Source organism: Brassica rapa, chromosome A01 (genome assembly GCF_000309985.2).
Source record: "Brassica rapa cultivar Chiifu-401-42 chromosome A01, CAAS_Brap_v3.01, whole genome shotgun sequence".
Lineage (NCBI taxonomy): Eukaryota > Viridiplantae > Streptophyta > Magnoliopsida > Brassicales > Brassicaceae > Brassica > Brassica rapa.
This window is the reverse complement of record NC_024795.2, coordinates 5003452-5017415: the sequence shown is the minus strand read 5'-3', so window position 1 is coordinate 5017415 and position 13964 is coordinate 5003452. Positions and strand designations below refer to the sequence as shown.

The following is a 13964-nucleotide window of genomic DNA, read 5'->3' as shown; positions in this document are numbered from 1 at the left end:
TTTAGGAAACTTTGAATATCTGTATAGATTATATAATTGTGATTGTATATCATTATTATTTTCTTTCAATAACGTTGTTCCAGACGTTTCTGATTTTGAACTATATATGGAACGAACAAAACTGATGGTTGTACCTTCACTCTATGACTATTTGTTTTGGATGACGACGACCATCAAACATAACACAATTTTGTCTAATTACTTTGAATGAAAACGAAAAATGTTACTACAACGTGGTTGCATTAACTATGCAACGTTTGTAAACAACATGAGGTCCATGACATCATCCAGATGCATTCATCTGACAATCACACCGATTGTGTCCGTATATACATATATACGTAGATATCTAGTTATACGATTTTACAGTATAGTGATTGTATAGTAATATATGATTCATATTTCATACGTGGCTTCACTTAGTACCACGAATTTGTTGCCCATCAAATACAAATTTCGAGATCTATGGGTCATATATCAACAGTCTTTTGCTGGTTCGGGTGTTTTCTATGTATATGCGTACGAGTAATCTACATTGGATTGTTATGATCGTCATTTCTACTGTTTCGTCATTGCGCTAGTCATCTTTTGTAGTGATACAGCTAAGTTTATTTATTCATACAAGAGTCGTCAATGCATGCATGAAAGGCAAATGATAAGCAAGATCCATATATATATTAGCAATTTATATTACATGGTACAAGATAATAATTTAAAAGATCCTTATGTAAATTGATATTATTAATTAGTTTTATATTGTGAAACACGACAATCAAATATGTATACTTAACATTGTTATTGAGTTTTTTTTGTATCCACTTTATTTGTGCTTAAGGTTACTAAATTTTTATTTTCTTTCATATATTTATTTTGAGTTGTATTGTATATTTGTATGGTAAAGTTACGAAAATATGTCAAAACGATGCCCGTCCAGATGAGGCCAAATAGTTAGAAATAAATAATAATCGATATCAAAACCTACAAATTACATTAAGTATTATACTTGGTCCACGAGTTCACTTGCATCCACAAACGTACCATGAAAACCGTACGGTACTCTAGACGGTAGTTTAATCGTAGCTTCAAGCTTTAAATCAACGGCGTTAATAATCTGAAGTTCCGACGTCTCTTTCTCTTCGTCGTGAACGTGACAGAATATATAACCGTCATCTTCATTATCTCCACCGTCAACGGAGCCACTAGGCAAGAAAAATGGTTCTCCGCCGTACTTCTCATCGCCATAAACGTACTTTTCAATTTCGCCGGTGACAAGATCAACCTTAGCGAAACCGGAGACTTTCGGCCAAGGATCAGCGATAGCCAGAAACGCGAACCGGGTTTCCCTACCTAACCGGTTTCGGTTAACCATACCGATCTCTAAATTCAACTCGTCGACCAACATGGCGCGACGCGTGGATTCACGCGTCCTGAGGTTTATCCTGATCTCCGTCAAGACGCTTTTCAAGCTCTCGTCTCTCTCGTTGAAGATAGAATCCGCCGGCGACATACACGACCCGATCACCACCACTTCCTCAGTCTCCGGCGATTCCCACGCGTTCCAGAGGTGGAAACAGAACGTCTCCGGCGAATTCACCCAGATTATCTCGGAAGCCTCCGTCGCGTCTTTCGGCATTATCCCCAGTCGCGAAACCTTTCCGCCGTCGAAAACCACCGGCGAGTTTCCGGCCATCATCTCCCCTAGCTTGAACACGACTTGTTGATCCGGAATCACCACGAAGTTCTCCGTTATAGCGAAATCGTGAATCATCGTCGGAGTCTCGAGCGGGATCTCTACTTCCGGTGATTTAACGCCGTCCGGCGAGAATCTGAAGTACTTCAAGTAAGGCTTTCTCACGACGTCGTAGCTTAGCGCGTGGAGCTCCTTCGTAACCGGGTCGAGTTTCGGGTGGGCGATCATCGTGGATTTTAACTGACCGTCGAAATCGTAACGCCCAACGGTTTCGAGATCGCCGGTTTGAGTTATTTTTAATTGATACGGTAAATCGTCTTCTGACATTGCTAATAGCCGGTTATTGAAGTAAACCAAACCGGCATTCGCCACTCCGACGCCGTTTTGGTTGTTGACGAGACCGCAAAGCCCACGTGCGTAAAAAAGCATCAGACGTGCGATTCCCGAGTGGCCGTGAAGCTCCCCGATTGCTTTCGGGAAAACCGGTCTACCCAATCGTTTTTCCTGAATCAATCTCTCGGTTTTTGTAAACCGGCATGCGTAGCTTGCTGAACCGTTGGTTATTTTAATGGCGTGAACCATTCCGTCTCCGTCGAATAAATGGTGTCCAGCGATCGGGTCGAACATTGGATTTGCGCCGTTACGGACGTAAACTCCGTCAATGCTGTCAGGGATTGTTCCTTCGACGGTGAGAAACTGTCGGACGGGACATTCCGATACCGGAAAATAATTACCGGCGATCTGAACACTTGGATCGGCGGTTTTGGAAAGAGGAGTATCTTTCTCGTGGGAGATCAACGCGCGCTCAGCCGCGTCGATAGCAATCGCCGCCGCTTTCTGGAAGATGTTTAGTCGGAGGGAATTATGCTGCGGCGGCGGCGTCGCAGTGGTTCTGGGTGTAAATGAAGAACGTTTTAGGGGTTGGTCGGTTACGTCGATGTGCACCGTGCATTTAATTTTCGGCTGTCTTTTGATGGGCCTCATGCATAAATCACTTTGGGCTTGAGGATATGTTATAGCACCGCTTGTCGACATTGTAAGCAGAGAAACCATGGCTTCTGTTTTGATCTTCGTTAGAATTTTGAGACAGTGACTGTATCTTGTGTTCTGGTTTGAAGAGCGAGAACGAGAAAGGGGAAAACAATGGAAGGTTCGATGATACGAAAACCGAAGAAAGAGAAACTATATATATAGAGTTGGGTGAGTGAGAGAGAGAGAGTAGTCTTTACATTATAAAATGATTTCAACCATGCCTTATATTACATGAAAATACCATAGAAACAAAATTTAAGACTAAACAGTGATGAGTGATTTATTGGTAAAATCGGGAAGTCATTAAGGCTTTTCAGTAAGTCAAATTGTGTATTAGTAAACAAATCCCTTTTTGATATCATATTTAGGAAAACAATCTTTTCTTGAAAAAGATATCATTTGCTTTGCGTTAAATTTCGTTATTTATTAAATAACACTAACCAAAGTTTTTTTTAACAAAATTCATTTATAGTTACATTGAAAAGACGTAAAATATATAATGATAAATTACACATCAAACACCATTGTGCTCCTGAAAATCAAATAAGGTATTGCTGTAGAAAACAATTACGGTATTATTAAATTTTCTAAACATATTTACATCTCTCTTAATAAAGTGTTGTTTTGTCTTTGTGAAAACCGACTTAGGCCATTGGTTTGATTGAATCTGCATTAATGTTTTACGCAAGGAAATTTAATTATATTAAATATTATACAGATTGAAAATATCATAAAAATAATGTATTATGTATTAAAATGACAAATCCACTTTTACAAAACTCATTTAAACTCTACTGTTATTTGTTATTGAACCTAACATTTCATAAAATACTATGAAATACACTGTTATTAAAAATATTTTAAGTTGTAGGATTTTAAAAAGTAAAATTTAAATCTCATGGTTTTAGGTAATATTCTATAGCAGTTTAACAAAAATCACCTCAGATTCTCTAATTCATTGAAATCATCTAAAATTTCATTAAAAATCAAATTACCTCAAACTTTAGATTGAATACACCTCATAAATTAAATTTATAAGTTTATTAGTTTACTTAGAAAATAGGGGTTTTTGCCAAAACTAACCCACAACTTGATTTTAATTCCAAACCTATACCCAAACTTGAATCAAATGCAAAACTAACCTAAAAGTCTAGTGAAATTACAGCTCAGCCCCTTGTGACCAAACAAAAAAACAGAAGCCATTTTTACGAATATAGCCCCAGTAAATCGTCTGAGTCGTCTGAGATGTTGGAAGTCGTCTGGACGACTGAAGTGTAAGTCGCCTGGTACCAGTTTATTTTAAAAATAATTTATAAATCTTGTAAAAAAATATTTTGATGCGTAAAAAATAAAAATCAAGTAATTATAAACAGTTTTAACTGATATAAATTAAGATATGATAAAATTGATTTGTTTTGAAGATAGATGAGTGGAAGTAGTGAATCATGAAATACTTTGGTTTAGGAGTTTGGCAAACATATGTTGTAGTATTGTATGTATTGTTAGGGTTAGATTTTGGAAAACTAAAATATTTTTTTCAAAAATTAGTTTTCACCTATATGTGTTTATTTCTGTGTATAGTAAACACTTTTCAAGTTTGATTTGGTTTTATGAAGTGTTTAATTAGATAATTAAGTTTAGGGGTTATGTTTAGGGTGTGGACGACTTATATTTCAGTCGTCTGTTGAATAATTTACCCGGACGACGTATATTTCAGTCGTCCAGACGACTTACTTGTAAGTCGTCTGGAAAGTCTTCTATTTTAGTTTCCCGCTAAAAATATTTAATTTCCCGCTAAAAATATTAAACTCTTCTGGACGACTTACATGTAAGTCGTCTGTTTTAATTTCTTCACCAGACGACTGAAATGTAAGTCGTCTAGGAAGTCGTCTGAGTCAAAAATATTTAATCTAATTGGATTTTTTGTCTCCCTATATAAAGAAAAATTTACACATTCTCTCTCCTCCTCTCAAATGGCTGCAACAAAAATGTAATGTTCATCATTCTAAAACTCTCCAACCTCTCTCTAATCTCTTTGACTTGAAAACACCAAACTTTATATGAATTTTTTAGTTTTGTCTCATGTATTTTATACTAATCTATCTCTTTTGCAGGTTTTTAATCAAATGGTACCCATCTTCCACTAATTTAGAGGTAGATCTATTAATTTTAGATATGTATTTTTGTGTGTTCTATAAATGTAATTTATCTAATCTTCCACTCATTTTCTCTATTTTTAAGTCATTTGAACGTTTTTGGATATGCAGGTTTTTCAGATCTGGATTTGATGTGCAGGTTTTTCAGATCTGGAAGACTTCTGGGACGACTTACCTGTTAGTCGTCTGGAAGTCGTCTGGACTTCTTGGAAGTTTTCTGACAAAGTCGTCTGGACTTCCAGGAAGTCGTCTGGACTTCCAGGAAGTCGTCTGGACTTCCAGGAAGTCGTCTGGACTTCCAGGAAGTCGTCTGGACTTCCAGGAAGTCGTCTGGACTTCCAGGAAGTCGTCTGGACTTCCAGGAAGTCGTCTGGACTTCCAGGAAGTCGTCTGGACTTCCAAGAAGTCGTCTGGACTTCTAGGAAGTCGTGTGGATTTTTCTGAGCGTTTTGGTAAGTTCTTATGTCTGATTTTTCTTCATTTGGTAACTTCTTGTTGTATAAAGTTCTTACTTTTTTCCCAAACTAAACTCTCCAAACCCACTCTAATCTCTTTGACTTGAAAACACCAAACTTTATATGAATTTTTCAATTTTGTCTCATGTCTTTGTTACTAATCTATTTTTTTTTTTTTGCAGGTTTTAAATTATTTGGTACTCATCTTCCACTAATTTAAAGGTAGATCTATTATTTTTAGATATGTATTTTTGTGTGTTCTGTAAAGGTAGATTTATCTAATCTTCCACTCATTTTTTCTGTTTTTAAGCCATTTGAACGTTTTTGAATATGCAGGTTTTTCAGATCTAGATTTAATATGCAGGTTTTTCAGATCTGGAAGACTTCTGGGACGACTTACTTGTTAGTCGTCTGGAAGTCGTCTGGAAGTCGTCTGGAAGTCGTCTGGACTTCCTAAAAGTCGTCTGGACTTCCTGTAAAGTCGTCTGGAAGTCGTCTGAACTTCCTAAAAGTCTTCTGGCAAAGTCGTCTGAACTTCCTGGAAGTCGTCTGGACTTCTTAGAAGTCGTCTGGACTTCTTAAAAGTTGTCTGGTCTTGTCTACTCAAGTGGAATCCAAGCTTGTCTTTGTAGATGAATAATCTATAATAGTTTTGTTTGTGGTCTGTTTTTTGCATTGCATGTATACTCTTTTAGTTGTGATTTTTTTGTAAAATCAGTAATAATATTTTCCAAGATGTACTAAATGTACTAACAATGTGTTTACACATTTACAAATCAATGAAATAATAGACTTCAGTAGCCTTTTTCTTATCTTTGGATCTCTCATATGCAATAATAAACTCCAATGGCCTTTTTCTCATCTTAATAAACAAGAAAGTTGGTAAGAGATGAAAACAAACAATAGTAACTAGTCAAAGCATATCATATTTTTTATAAGTTTGCATTGAAAAACTTAGTCAAATTTAGTAAAACTAAGGGATAGAACATATTTTGTAAATATGAGTTTTACATATCTTGAAGTTACTTATCACTCTTAAAAATACAAGTTATTCAAAAACTAACGTAGAAGACTTAAAAACTAGTGGAGAAGACGCGGACGACTTCAATCTAAGTTGTCTAGACGACTAAACTATATGTCGTCTGGTCAACGCAGAGGTTATTTTTGCAATTGACTTTGAAATCTGTTATTTCGGACGACTGAAAGTTAAGTCGTCTACTATTGTTTGGTTAAAAAAAAAACTCCAAAAAAGCTAGACGACTTATATTTCAGTCGTCAGAGGTTAGTTTTGCATTTGACTGGATTATTTCAGAAGTTTGACTTTTTGGACGACTTACATTTCAGTCGTCTAGTGAAAATTAAAATAATAATATTTTTTAAAAGTAGACGACTTACAGTTAAGTCGTCATAGGTTAGTTTTGCAATTGAAAAAAAAACTTCAAGATTTAATTATATACAGACGACTTATAATTCAGTCGTCCACGAGACGACTGAAATGTAAGTCGTCCAGGATTTACGAGGTTTGACCAGAATCTCGGAAAAAAATCCTGGACGACTTACAATTAAGTCGTCTGGTGGACGACTGAATTATAAGTCGTCTGTGTATAATTAAATCTTGAAGTTTTTTTTTTCAATTGCAAAACTAACCTATGACTACTTAATTGTAAGTCGTTTACTTTAAAAAAAATATTATTATTTTAATTTTTGCCAGACGACTGAAATGTAAGTCGTCTGGGGAAGTCAAACTTCTGAAATTATCCAGTCAAATACAAAACTAACCTATGACGACTGAAATGTAAGTCGTCTAGGTTCTTTGGAATTTTTTTTTGAAACCAAACAATAGTAGACGACTTAACTTTCAGTCGTCTCAGGTTACAGATTTCAAAGTCAATTGCAAAAATAACCTCTGCGTTGACCAGACGACTTCCAGGTAAGTCGTCTACAGCCAGACGACTGAAAGGTAAGTCGTCTACAGCCAGACGACTTCCCAAGTAAGTCGTCTGACTAACAGATCTGGAAAAAAACTCGATGTCATACCTTAAATTGGTGAGATAAGTTCCTTAGCATACATAAGGCTTCTCCAAGCACACAGAATCACAAACGGAAGTCACCCACCCATAATCGTTAGCTTCTATGACTCTATGAACCATAAAAAATTTAGAATCAAAATCTTGGGTTTTTTTAGCTCATTGTGGAGAGAAAGTGAGAGATATGTTGTGTTTAGTTCACAAGAATGGAAAAAGAAGAAGGGTAAATCGATTTTGAGAGCATTAAGAGCTTCAAATTGGTTGTTCATGGTGGTTGTGATATTGATGACAATGACAATCTTGTAATTACTTGAAGATGATGAGGGTGAGAGAGTAAAAATGTCATTTTTGAAAAAAAAAAAAAAAAAAATTTGATGGCATTTTCGTAAATTATATGAACTTGTAGGGTGAATAGGGCAAAACCAATTTTCAAAAAAAAAAGAGGTTAGTTTTGTGTTTGACTTTAAGTTGTATGTCAATTTTGCAAAAATCCCTAGAAAATATATGTATACATCTTTTTTTTTTTTTTTTTTTTTTTTGCCAATATTTTCATTTCCTTGAAATGAAGCCCAGTGGGCAATTACAGAGATATCAAATATAGTAAAGTCCAACAAAGATATTACATTAGGTTAAACAGAGAAAACGGTGGATGAAAATCAGTTTGAGCACGTGTCAAACTTTGGGGATGCTAATCTCAACACGTGTTACATACGTGTCCTTCATGCTAAGTTTCTCTTTTCCGATCACCGCAAAGCTTCTCCGCCTGCAGCCTCCTCCGTAATCTCATCCATATCTTTGTCTCTTATCACCATGACGAAGCTTTGATTCCCCCGCCAATGGAGATAACATCTTCAATCTCTGATACCATCTGCAGTTACTCTTTCTTCCATAACATCCGTTCGCTACCAAAGAAATATCCTGCCATTCTCCAGATGTGCACAACAACGAGAAAGCTTCAGAAAAGTTGGAGAGAGACTTCGTTGAAACGCTTCTCTTTATGAGGAGCTTCAACTCTACTGTGTCTTCCAATTAATTTCCTAGCTTAATCAATCAACTCAAAGAAGCTAATTCGGTTGGATACTTTGCCTATAAGCCAAACGGCTAATCACTTTTAAAGGGCAAAGATTGATTCCTCCCAAAATTAGATTTGAGAATCACCAGAGAATACCATTCATCTCTTGATATTGAAAGGGATCTCTTTATATCTAAAAGATAGTACAAAATCTTTGTCGGATGTTCGCTTTATCTTATATACAAAAATAGGTATTGACATTAAATTGAATCTGTTTAACGTGTTAATTTGTTAACTTTATCATGTAAATTTTTCATATGATTTTGTTTCTGCGTTCTGTTTTTCTTCTTCTGAGTCCATGCAGATTAGTCTCAAGTTAATTTCCTTCCGAGTTCCGAACTAACATGGTCCAAAAACATAAGAGAAGCTTATTGGTCTAGCACCTTTATCGTAAAGAACGTTTCCGATTTCAGTATTCTGTCTATAAAGGCCCGCATTATCTTTTGACAAAAAAGGTCTGCATTATCTACATGTAGCATTATGTTTCAGATGAGGAATACATAGTGCAACAAAATGTTTATACAAAACATGCATACTTTAATGAAAACATTCTTAAACAGAAATATTACAAATCATATAGTTGCATTGAAAAAGCTATACAAGTTCATAGTTCATGATTTAAAGTTCAGTTTTGCTTCTTCTTTTTTTGTCACAGTAAGTTTTGCTTAAAATAATTAAAATAGTTATTCTAGCTTTAAAAAATGGTCAAACTTGAAAGTTGCAAATCTTACACTAGATTCTTAACATTTTCATTTTCGATAGTAGGCTACTTTTGAGAACTCCCATACATATTACAACTATTTTAAAAATCTTACAATTGTTGGCAAAAGCAAATCTCATTTATCAATAAATATATGGTATACAAGGTTGGACTCAAATGCTAATTCATTGACGATAATAACACAACTATTTTCTGTCACAGGCACTATCACAACCTTAAAACTAAAAATCGTCTTTTTTTTTATTTGGCAATGACTACAATTCTCTGGTTAATTATAACCTTTATATGTAGATAAAAATATTATAGTTTATTTTTAAATCAAAATCTAAATATTTAAACCAATAATTGTGATATATATATATATATATCAATTGCAGGAACAGAAAAAGACCTTGCTATAATAGATGTGAATCAACGAATTAAAGCGCAAACGAGACATCACAATTATACGTAAAGAAACTGATTGTTAAATGTCAGAAAATTCAGAATACAATAAATCCAAAGAGAGAGAAAGAGTCTGATATGAACTTTTACATCTAAAACTCATTAACCCTTAATTATCATTTTTAAAAACTCAGCAATCTAAGTTGAAATGGAGAACGTAATTTGAAACTGCTGTTGTATATTAGACCTTCACGCTACTTCACGCTACTGCAATCAGAGTGTGATTTGTCAAGTATCAAGTATCAACATATGTATTCATATATATTGGCAGATGTAGTTTAGATTTGACCATAAAAAAAATATTCTAATATCTTATTTTTAGATTTGCAATAATTAAATCCAGACTATCGAAAACAATTAAATTCGAGCGAACTGCTAAACGAATATATATTGAAAAATTGGGTTTCTCTGAACTATAAATCGTATAATATCGATCAATAAATATTAGGTTCTTTTATTTATCTGGTGCTTATGGAAAGCGGATAGGCTAGAGTGCTAGACTTTGTCGGAATTCAAGTCAAATGCTTCTAGAAAATAATATTTCACATACTCCTTCGATATTTTACAACAATAGTGATCTTTTAGTTCCTTAGGGCATCTCCAACCCATACCTATTTTTTCCTCTATAATTCCCACAAAAATAGAGTAACTCTATTATAGAGTAAGTTTTGCTCCAATGGTTTACTCTATAATAGAGTTACTCTATTATATAGGAGAAAATAGAGGGATTTCACTTTTTCACTCTATATTTGGAGTGAAAAAATGAAATCCCTCTATTTTCCCCTCTATAATAGAGTAACTCTATTATAGAGTAAACCATTGGAGCAAAACTTACTCAATAATAGAGTTACTCTATTTTTGTGGGAATTATAGAGGAAAAAATAGGTATGGGTTGGAGATGGTCTTAGTCAAACACAGTCACAGACTCACAGTGTGAAGGTATATATAGGTATGCTTCATATTTCTATGTATATATAATATATATAGTTCATTTTCTCTTCAATTAATAAATCCTTGTAACTTCATATTTCAATACATTCTATATATAATGGAAAATTTGAAATTATATTTACATCTAACAAATGAAAGATATTAACTTATATTTGAACCGCACGTTGTTGTTATGGTGTTTAACTTGTCATATCGTTCTCATATGCTTTATGTTCTGATTCAATGAAAGTAAGGAAAATTTAAAGCCTAATAGTGAAAATAACAGGTGCCATGAACTTGGTAGATTTTCTGGGTACATCTACAGAGTTTGAATATCTAGACGTGTTTCTTTCTTATCAACTAAGTGCTTACGGAAAGAAGTTTCGCCAATGCACGAAAAACAATTACACTATATATGTCTATTTTTAGTAAGAATATAAAAGTATGTTCATGTTTACGAGTAATTTATGACAATACAACATGGGAAAAACATTCCATCTTACAAGTCAAAAGATTTGGCCAAACCCCACTATCATTGATTTAAACCCTAAAGTTTCAAACATAGTATCATATTCATATCAAGGCATTTTAAGCGTGCCTTCACGCAAATAAACTAAGGTTTATAGTTTTAGAGGTAATCTACTTTATAAACTTTATGTTATTAAATGACTATACGTGTTTGTAAATGACTTGGTTAGTTTGCCAAACAAAGGGATCTTTCAAATAGATAAAGTTACTATTGCAATGATTAAAATGAAAAAAAAAAGATACAAATCCTTGTTTATTTGAGAAAAGAGATAGAAGATTTAATTTAACCTTACGAATATTTGAACCAGCTTCTAAAATTAACTTTTATTTTTTTTTAAACTAGAGTTAAAAAGACGTTTAGCTTAAAAGAAAATTCAGGTGAACAAAGATTCATATTACATTACTGCTATTTAGTTTAATTTGTATTGTAAAATAATGTATCGCATATATAATGATTGTATTTGAATTGTTAAATGAATACAGACTATATAAAATGTTTATGTATGACTCTTGTGCATTAGATTATACATTACTTCGGTTTATATATCTTACTCGTCAGAAATTGATTTAGAATCGGTTGAAAATCTGGACTATGAAGTTCACGTTTATGTGAGTAGTATAAAGTGTAAATCGCTTTTAAAGCTTCAAATGGTGACCAAGAGAATGAATAGGAATAACTAATTTTTTAGCATTCTTTACAATTTACATTATTTACAAAGAATATTTGTTACCTATGATTCCTTAACATTCCTTAAGATTTCTAAATATTCATTCTCTAGCTAGTTTTTTATTATGGTATAACCCATAAAACGTTAAAATTCTACCCTTTTATTTTATTGTGTACCCTCTGAAAATATTACCACAATATTATTAAATCACAATGTGTTGTAATAAGTTTCTTAGTTACAAGATTATTATTTTGAATCTTTTTTGTTGTTGAATATGTATTTTTAGTTTATAAATGATCATGTTATTGTATTAATAATTGAGTAAATTTACTCAAAATACTAAAAGAAATTAGATATTAAGAATCTGCATAACACTGTAAAAATTTGAGGGAAATAGTGATGATGGAGTAAGCAAAACTTTAAGGCAAAAACAGTGCGCAACAGTGTGTTTAGGTAGATCACTAAATATAGTAAATTGTGTGGGTAGGGAGTGCAAATATTCATAATTCATTATAAGTTATTAGTATATTTAAAGTTTCAACTAGTTTAATAATTAATATTATTAATTTAAATATACGAAGTTATAACAATAAATAGAAAATGCAAACATATAAGAATAAGAGATCATTTTTTTTTTAAAAAAAGAGAGTCTTAACTCTAAAAATAGAATAAATAAATAGTGTTATTCTAAATTTGAGTAATACTGTCCATTTTTTATATTTGTGTAAAATTTGATATATTAACTGAATAACTTTTATTCTATATTTTTTATTTACATAACCGAAAAAGATAGAGTACTATTAGAAATGTTCTAACTACGAAAGAGAGGAAAGAGACAACACTTGAGTAGGTCTATACTGCATCTTTTCGGTTATGCAGGTTTATTTGTTTTTCACGGACCATGAATTTCGGTAAGAATATTTTCAACTGCATTCTTGGTTTTATTCAAAAAATTATTTTAGAGTATGTAATTTTAATTTTATTATATATTTATCTCCATAATAAAATACGGATAAAATTAGATTAAAAAGTAAGTAACTATATATTCATTACTTGGTTTTTGAATGAAGGGTAAGACCAATGTAAGAAATAACTTTTCTTATTGATTTTCACTCATCATTATCTTATATAGTAGAGCATCCTAGGCTACATGATTTAAGCTACATCATCATCTAGGAGAGCAAATTTACTAGCCCGAGCTGGTGAAGAGGTTGCATTTGCTTTTACGTACGCCTACATTTTGTTTCTGTTTTGCTGTTGACCAACCTTGTTTTCTTTCTTGTGCAGATGATCACATGACTTGTGTGTGTTTCTGAGCTGGTGAGTTGAGAATTCAACCTCCAAATGAGCTTTGATTTTTTTCCATGGGCTTGGATTGATTTCTAATAGTATAAGATTAGTCAGTACTTTACTATTTTAAAAACAAACTAAAATTATAGTGAAATACAATTCTATTTCAAGATTATTATCTTTTCAAATAAAAGCCGAGTAGTCTATTAGAAATCCTCTATAATTATTTTATATCGGTATATATCTAAACCACCCCGAATACGTAGATTTAAACTGAACATTCTTGGCAATCCAATCAATAAAAAGAAAACAAAGCAAAACTAAATGACACAGAACACAGGATCTGAAATCTCAAAAGTTTTTTTAAAATCTTTTTCTTTCTTGAGGATTCGGAAAATATATTTATGTTTCCCAAATTGTGTGTGTTTGTTACAAATATACACACGGAAATGTTAGAAGAAGAGTGTGAAAAAGGCTTAGAAACCAAGTAAAGAGATGTTCTAAGCAAGATAATCGTATATCTGAGGATTACTCTTATCTCTCTCCATGTATTCTCGATTGATCAAACTCTCTATACTTGCGTTAATCTGCACCAAGATTTGATCAACTTAACAAGGTCATGTTATATGATTATGAAGTGAGGGAGGGGAAAAACAAACGTTTACCTTAATGTGATACAGAGGAGCTGTAAAATGGTCACTGGAAGCAAACTGCTCACCGTCCTCTAGACCTTTTCCTTTTGGAACCTACTAAGAAATTAATATAAGATCTCAAAAGTTTCTGCATAAGTAGTAAACACGGTTACAGAGTTTCAGATTTCTACCTACAACAGGACACGAATTTTTCCACATGCAAGTGACTTCAAGGTCCTTCTCAGTTCCTTGCCTTGAATGTTTGTGGAATCTGTTATGTCTTCAAAGCTAAGTTTTTATGCATCGTTAAATAACATCA

The 13964-nt window shown here is 33.2% G+C and overlaps 2 protein-coding genes across 2 annotated transcripts in view; one reads left to right on the top strand and one right to left on the bottom strand.

The window, feature by feature from the left end:
- Positions 1–13964, top strand: part of LOC103856262 (peroxisomal (S)-2-hydroxy-acid oxidase GLO5) — a 382149-nt gene that overhangs the window by 3622 nt on the left and 364563 nt on the right. The window lies entirely within an intron of this gene.
- On the bottom strand, positions 81–3777 carry LOC103856252 (9-cis-epoxycarotenoid dioxygenase NCED2, chloroplastic). The gene has a single exon (XM_009133352.3). The coding sequence runs from the start codon at positions 2741–2743 to the stop codon at positions 998–1000; it is 1746 nt and encodes a 581-aa protein (XP_009131600.1). The 5' UTR covers positions 2744–3777; the 3' UTR covers positions 81–997.